This window comes from Ixodes scapularis, unplaced genomic scaffold (assembly GCF_016920785.2).
Source record: "Ixodes scapularis isolate PalLabHiFi unplaced genomic scaffold, ASM1692078v2 PGA_scaffold2__306_contigs__length_199485367, whole genome shotgun sequence".
Classification (NCBI taxonomy): Eukaryota; Metazoa; Arthropoda; class Arachnida; order Ixodida; family Ixodidae; genus Ixodes; species Ixodes scapularis.
Window position 1 is genome coordinate 96,568,579 of NW_024609857.1, and position 7,858 is coordinate 96,576,436.

At 45.0% G+C, this 7,858-nt stretch overlaps 2 protein-coding genes across 3 annotated transcripts; both read right to left on the reverse strand.

The window, feature by feature from the left end:
• Positions 1-465: 465 nt before the first annotated feature.
• Positions 466-2,959, reverse strand: LOC8042953. Of its 2 annotated transcripts, XM_040214216.2 has the most exons (8): positions 2,884-2,959; positions 2,686-2,766; positions 2,482-2,562; positions 1,649-1,705; positions 1,419-1,493; positions 1,106-1,314; positions 786-945; positions 466-587 (listed from the first exon to the last, which is right to left on the reverse strand). In XM_040214216.2, the coding sequence occupies exons 4-8, from the start codon at positions 1,692-1,694 to the stop codon at positions 466-468; spliced, it is 612 nt and encodes a 203-aa protein (XP_040070150.2). In that variant the 5' UTR covers positions 1,695-1,705; positions 2,482-2,562; positions 2,686-2,766; positions 2,884-2,959. The 2 variants fall into 2 exon arrangements, with proteins under 2 accessions (XP_040070150.2, XP_042147891.1); XM_042291957.1 differs by lacking the exon at positions 2,686-2,766 and having other exon boundaries at positions 2,884-2,898.
• Positions 2,960-3,034: 75 nt separating this feature from the next.
• LOC121836554 lies at positions 3,035-6,830 on the reverse strand. Its single transcript, XM_042291481.1, has 6 exons — positions 6,778-6,830; positions 4,229-4,420; positions 3,956-4,150; positions 3,753-3,824; positions 3,261-3,341; positions 3,035-3,168 (listed from the first exon to the last, which is right to left on the reverse strand). The coding sequence occupies exons 1-6, from the start codon at positions 6,809-6,811 to the stop codon at positions 3,035-3,037; spliced, it is 708 nt and encodes a 235-aa protein (XP_042147415.1). The 5' UTR covers positions 6,812-6,830.
• Between the last annotated feature and the right edge of the window lie 1,028 nt (positions 6,831-7,858).

Below are 7,858 nucleotides of genomic sequence, written 5' to 3' on the forward strand. Positions count from 1 at the left end.
AACACACTGCATGTGAAGACGGCCCTTTTGCAAGACTCCAGATGAGGTTCTCATTAACAAAAAGGCAACTCCAATCTGTAAGAAAAGGTAACCTCTATTTTATTTGCACACACCATTTCCCGGCTCTTACAGACTATCCGTAGCTTTCCGGCCATCTTGCTTTCACAGACCCTCCCCGGGTTCTTCCACATCCCTAGAAGATAGAAGAACAAGCTGATAAGCTGAATTCCCTGTTGAAACTGCCTTGTTGAATGTCTGCTTAAATTATTAATTATTCTAGTGCGACCATGTTTGTAGCTTTTCAGGTAGACACCTCAACCAAAGCAAATGCAGTTCATTTGAGAGTGGTATGCTCCATTCCTTAATATGTTCCGAACCGTGGCCATATATTTCAGAGTTGGACATGCAACATGTAATTTCATGAACCTTAACATTGCAACCTCAGCTGAACACAAATGAATAGGCTTACTTATTGCAATGCTTTTGAAGCCTCTCCTGGGCATGGCGCAGCCATGACATTGTAGTGGCTTCAACTTCCTTCAGGGTACCAACAGCCACCTCCTTCGGCTTGCTCGCTGTAATGCAAGCTGTAAAATATTTTAGGGTTAAAATCTAGCAGAAGCAGATGTGTTACTTAGCTGCAGCACCATGTCTTATAGCATGATTTTATTAGTTAGAGCCAACAGGAAATGAAATTAACCAATTGTAAATGAGTTTCTCATAAACGTTCCACACACACAAAGTAAAAATCATGAATGATATCATTGCACTGCATGGGTACATACCACACATCACCTTGCAGAACTCTAGACTGGAGAACTTTCCCTTTGTCTTGGTCCCATACCATGTGAAGGCTGACCCCACTTCGTGGCACAGCATTTTGCGAAGAATTCGGGCAGTTTTATCTATCGCATCATCACCCCCAATTACTTGCATCTGCTGCTTCTGAAATAAAATACCAAAGATAGTAAATGTGAACTTGCTGGACGTGGGGAATGGGTCGCCTCTACTGCAGGAGGGTGTGTGAAGGCCTCAGAGGCCGTACAAAAAGTAGTATGGATTTATCCTCCTTATAAAAAAGAGTGCATCTCAAACGTGAGCTAACCAGTTGGACCCTTTTTTGTTCGCATGCAGTCAACTCTTTCTCAAAGGCAAGGAATTCCTGTAGGGTCTCGAACTGTGCAAAGCTTAGAGGTTCAGCAGGTGGCCCATCCACATGGTGTAACATGTCGGTGATCATCAAGAGCTGCTCAGATTGGTGTTGTTGGGTTTGTCTCATGATGTGTAGCGACTTCAGTACCTGCATCATGAAGCCTAGAACGAGTGCACACAAAGTTGTACGTAAGGCGATCCCAGCAGACGAACATATGTTAGAGCAAGAGGTATCTAGTCTTAAGAAAACAATTGAATGTCATCACCACTAAATTGCTGGCTGGATGTTGATGTACTCGGGCCATGAGTGTAAGGCTGTCCGTCTTTCAAAATGTGATCACCTGTGAAACAGCAAAAGTATCCTTAAATAGGATTTGAAGCACCATCTGAACAATGTAACATAATAGTAAGAGAAAGATTTATAGTGTGTGCTCAAATAGCAAAAGGGATTGTTTTTTTGAAAATGGGATATGCCACAAAAATTTGGATTTATTACCGTGTTCTTGGCTTGCTTGCTCATGTCTCGGAGTCAAAGGGGACATGGAACGGCCTCCTGGCAAAGAAATTGAGCGCAAACTGCGGTTCAAGCCTGATCTGTATAACAATGCACATCCACAGTAAACAGGTTCAAACTTAGTCCCAAATATTGCAAATAGACTAAGACTAATAACTTATGTGTCCATGAAGACAGTTAGTAACCCTCCGCTGTCTATAGATGGAATGGTTCCCGGGAGAAAAGAGATATGTAACAGAGCTCTTCTAGCACTGAATTACCACAATAGGGCAGATATCAAAAGGCACTCGAGATAATAACTTCCAAAGCAGTGAAATCAGCCAAACGAAGCACGGACTATGCTGGTTTGTAAACAAGTTCCCTCATTAAAGCACAAGTTAGGTTCCTGTCTTCCATAAACAAATCAAGCAAACAAAAAACAAACTTTTTTCCCCATGTTCCCACCAAGCAGGTGACTTGCTCGCTTGACTGCAAGGCGACGTTTCTTTACGGAATGCACGGCGAGTATCTGATGGAAAAATCTTGTGTGCACCATATTAGAAAGTACCGTAAAATACTGGGTGTTCGCCCATTCCACACTAAGCGCCCACCTCCAAACATTGTAGCATCTCAAAGATTATGCGCAGTACAAATATAGGTGAAATTGATCACCTAACGAGAATCCCCCCTCTTTTCGCGATTATCTCCAAATTTTGAGAGGGCGCTTGCTCGGTACATTACGGTATATACAATTAAGGCAATATCACCTCAAAAAAGGCAAAGCTATCCTGGAAAAGTATTGAGAAAAAGATCCAAAAGTGATAAATGTTTGTTACCATGTGTCCGCTCTTTAGAGGAATCACTGGTTGCTGAACGGCGCCGAGTTGACAGCTCTCCACAAGGCTCGCGGCGACAGCCTGAAAGAGAAATTATGCATTTTCCGTACTTTAAAGATAATACAAGAAAGACAACCTCACGATGGAAAAGTTATCCTGGAGTGGTGTTGAGAAATATTTCCAAAAATAATAAATGTCTATTACCATGTGTCCACTCTTGAGAGGAATAGTTGGTTGCTGAACGGTGTCGAGGTGACAGCTCTCCACGAGGCTCACGGCGACTGCCTGAAAGAGAAATCATGCATTTGCAATAAATTAAACATAGTAGAAAGACAATTCCACCACAGAGAAGCTATCTGGGAGTGTTGAGAGAAAGCTCCAAAAGTAATAAATATCTATTACCATGTGTCCACTGTTCAGAGGAATAACTGGGTGCTGAACGGTGCTGAGGTGACAGCTCTCCACGAGATTCATGGCGGCTGACTGAAAAAGAAACCAAACATTCACCATACTTTAAACATGATACAAGAAAGACAACCCCACCACAGGAAAGCTATCCTGGAGTGGTGTTGAGAAAAAGCTCGAAAAGTGATAAATGCTTGTTACCATATGTCCACTCTTGAGAGAAATGACTGGTTGGTGAACGGTGCCGAGATGACAGCTCTCCATGAGATTCACAGTGACTGCCTGAAAAATAAACCATGCATTCACCTTACTTTAAACATAATACAAGACAACCCCACCACAGAAAAGCTCCAAAAGTGGTAGATGTTTACTACCGTGTGTCTGCTCTTGAGAGAAATAACTTGTTGGTGAATGGTGCTGAGGCGACAATTTCTCATGAGATTTACGCCGACTGCCTGAAAGAGAGACCACGCATTAGCCGTAGGAGTGATGAATATTTCGTACCATGTCTAGCCTCTCCACATGAATTCTTAGACATCGGAACTCTGGAGCGTGAGGACAAAAAAGATGACCACAAACACAAAGCTCCGTGTTGTGTCCATCCTTTTTGTCCCCATTCCAGGGTTACTACGTCTATCCTTTACTAGTTCGCCTGCCTACTGGGTTCAACTTCAATGAATCCTTGGTTGCTGATTGGTACCGAGGTAATGGATCAGCCTTTAAAAAGGTGGTGGCTGCCTAAAAAGACATGATGAATCCATTGTCGCTGAAATCACATGCTAAGAATACAGCACCAACCAAGGAACATTGAAGCAATTCTGCTAAGGCATTGAAACAAAGCACCAAAAGCAATTAACATTTACTACCATGTGCTCGCTTGCCGGAGGGCTTGTAAGTCTTTTCTCGAACCTGGGGCACTTTACGTCTGCAGCGGACGCCTGGAGAAATAAACATGCCCGAGTTATATTTGAAACAAGAACTTGAAGAACTCAGACATGTGAAATGTCAAAAAGCAAATACCTTCCGTAGAGGTGCGCTCAGTTTGCTGCTTACGGAGTAAACCACTCACTTTTCGTTGTTGGTTTAAAGCATGGTGGAGTTGGCGGTTTGGGTGGCTGGTAGGTCTCTTCACCCTCAGATTCAGTTTCACTATACAAGATCCTCTTGGCTTTTTTCCTTCTCCCACGACCCATCTCCACGTCGCTACAAAGGTCCGATGTCAACTCGGCCGTCGGCAACTTGCTTCTGGCTTTCTGGTAAGTGTCTGTAAAAAAGAAGGGATTGCTATGTCTCCACCAAGCATTCAGTTGCTAGAATATCTCAAGCAGTTTTTTCCACTTACCATACCATCCTAAGGAAGCAAAACGGGATTTCTTCCAATCTGGCTGTGGCTGGGCACCTTCCAAGGTGAGAGCACCAAGATTCTTGTGTGTTGCAGCCGGCCAAAAGCAGTCAGCCCCATCCACCCAGTTTAAATGAATAACGGCGACGGTATTGTCACCAACGAATTTGACAACTCCAAACTTTTTGTCATCTAGATAAATAAAAAAGAAAGATTCTGTCAACAAATGAAGATTGCAGATCAATATACAACCAAAGTTGAAAGAGGTGACATTACTGCAAATGAAGTAAAGGAAAGACAGCAAATTTCCCCTTGTAAGGCATTCGGACACATTTCTGGGCAACATCTGAAAGTGGCCACGATTTGGTGACGGAAGGGTTACACGCCAGCACAACACCAAGCATTGACGACGGACAGGGGTGGGTATACAAGTCACTTGAGCTCTCGAACCGCTTGCCGATCACCAGTGCCTGGCCAGACGTGGAGCAAAAAGCGAAGTTCTGGATCATGATGATGTCACCATCGTTGAGCATACAGGTGTTGTCATTGATGCGAGTCCTCAACGTAAATTTGTGAGGGATTTGAACAGCCTTGTATTGAGGGCCTTTACATCCAACAGACAGTGGGCCATTGACATGTTCATGGAAAAAGTGATTTTTATCCTTGAACTTTGTCTTCACAAACATACTTCTGCGTTCAGTGATTCTGTTGTAGAGTTGCTCCAAGGGTCTCTCGGGTTTCCTTTGAAAGACTTTCAATGTCCCCATAAAGTTCTCAAAAGGGAATGCACTCCACCCATCCAAGGGTCCATGAGTGCGTGCATCATTCGCAATGTGGATAAGGTTGTGCACGTTATGCGACACCTTATCCTTTCCATACAATGAAATGTAGGTCTCGACAAAATGTACAAGCAGTTGTTCAGAATAGTCCACATACTCAAGGCAAAGTTTTGGGCTGCTGAGAATTGTGATGGCAGCGTGCAGAGTCATGAAGTTGAAGAAGAAAGGCTCTGAAACTCTCGAGTAAAGAACAATGGGCCCTGTGTATAACACAAAGAGCCGAAATTCTACCGCCTTCCAGCGGTCTAAATCGAGCAGACTTCTGGGCTTTCGACCAAAATCAGAACAGATGTACCGTTCAATCTCAAGGTTGGCTAAAGATATAGCATCTCGTGCAGCCGTGCCTAACCGACACCTGCTGTCACCCTTGAGCCATAATCTCAGGAGCTTAGAAACCACACCTAAACAGACAAGGTGCATATAGTCCAATGGAACGTTCTTCACTAGATCAATAGGAAGCTTTTCCAGTTCAGTTCTTTGGAGATGATGTTCCTCTTGTGCATGGCTTCGGAAACTCCCATCTGTTCTCAACGTGGCATCAAGCTGCGGAAAGCACATGCGACCATTGAGAAAGTCACCTTCTGTTTGGCATTTTGTACAACTGAAGTAACCATTGTGGCCCTTGATGCCGAGGACATAGGACTTTGCGGGAGCATCACAGATGAGCGCAGAAAGCTCGATTCGCAAATGCCTGCCCTTGAAGATTAATCCGTCGCTCAGTGCTTCAATGATGTCGGACACAGCAGGCCGCAGAAATTCCTCCGCACAAACGGCTTTTGATTTGCCATAGTAAACACCAATGGGAAAGGGGTCACATTTCCCGCAATTGGTCACATGGCATAGCACAGGCCAGAACTGATCACGGGTGCTTTTTGTGAGCGGAAGACCGTCAATGTTTACATTGATCTTGATGACGTCTGGCACAAAACGTGCTCGTTTCAAAGTATCGTCAAGTCCTTCCTTCACACCGAAATGGCAGAATTTGCCGGCTCCCATCTTCTCTACACATGCCTTTCTGGGGGTTTTAAGCAGTGATCTAGCACTGCCGGGGATTGATGCAAAACAGGAATGAGTTTGCAAAATCTTCAGAAGCTCAGTGAGTGCGCGGTGAGGCGTAGCATTGTCAAGAGCCCAGCTCCGGAGTTTTCCTACAATCGATTCATGAACGTCCGCATCCTCGCAATTTCTCTTCTCTTCATATCGAATCGAGCTCTCCGGAATGTTCTGAGGCTGTAGGTCAGCTCGGTCGAATTCATTTGCCTCCGAGCTCTCAAACTCTGTGCCTGAGCTCTCCGGATTGTCCCCAGGCTGGAAGTCAACTCGGTCGAATTCATCTGGCTCCGAGCTCGAGAGCTCGGAGCCTGAGCTCTCTGAAATTTGCTGAGGCCGGAGGTCAGCACGTTGGGCTTCATCTGGCTCCAAGCTCTCGAGGTCGGAGTTGAATGTTGAAAGCAGATGGCTCCGCTCTCTTCGGCCATGCTGCTCTTCAACCGGGATCGAGCCGTCGCCAAGCTGGCCCACTTGGAAAACTTCATCGGCCGTTAGAGCATGCAGATCTTCAAAGGCCCTTTTACGCGCTCGCCTATAAAACGTGGTTTTGGAGGTTGGTCCATCGGTAAGCAGGTTACACACCACGGCCTTTGCGTGCACACACAAGTGGCAAGAACACGCTTCCCGCACTAAGTGGCACGTGTAAATACAAAACGTTACCTGGAGTAGCTCGTTGATTTTCCATGCTTTCCATGGCTGCAGCAACGCGCCAGGGGTACCAACGGTATTCCAAGCTCTGCTCAACCGTCTGTCAAATTCGCGTCCGTGTTTCGTTTTTTCATTCAAAGACCAGAACAATCGGAGCGGAGAAAATAGCTAGGAGTTGAAAGCGAGGACCGGTTTCCGTTTTTTGGCGCGAAAGCTGCCGGAGCATGACCAATGTGGCCAGACTCCAACTGACTTCGGTTGTACAGTAGTTATACATGCTTGGTTCAGTAATAATAAAACTTAGTATGTACACGTTAATTAATTTTCGCTACCTCCCTCCACACTTTTTTACAGTAGTGCATAGTTTAAGGAACGGACTAATACTAATGTCTAACGTTTTCGTTTTTTTAAACATTTGCAGTACCGAAACTGAAACTAAGCTAATTTTTAGGGGAAACTCCAAGTGTATGTGCTTGTGCATTGTATTCAAGAGGTGTCAAGCCGAACTTATCATTTTATGTGAGAAAAACGAAACTGGCCCCATTACGGAACAAGAAAAAAAGTTCTTCATAGTGCTTGTCCCCGTGTTCAACACGAAGGCACCCTCCGTGTCGGACCGTCGAACGCGGGGTCGCACGCGCATATACTTGGGGCGTTGTACCGTTATCCGACAGACCGCTCGCTGTCCACCTTTACCATAATATTTTAAATTTCGGACGTCAACACAGAAAAACCTGCGTGAACCCTAACGTAAAAAAAAAAAAAAAAAAAATTATTGCTAAAATTTTTTGACCCTTTAACATCCCCAGTTCATCCGGTGACAGATTTCCGAGGAACATCCCAGTGGGAAGTTTTCGGGATCATTCACTAACGGATGTCCCACGGAGGTCCTAGGGATATTAAAGTTGGAGTTTGCGAAGTCGGGAGGTTTTTGGGACATCCCTGGGATACGGTGTGTTGTCTGGGTCTGCTCCCGCCTGTCTCGCCTACCTGGACTAATCGTTTCGCCGAAGTGATCAGTGTTTCGTCGTTTCGTACTGACCCAGGTACTTCTTGAAGTGAGGTAGTGTGTGTTTAGCAGCTGTCGCAGGTG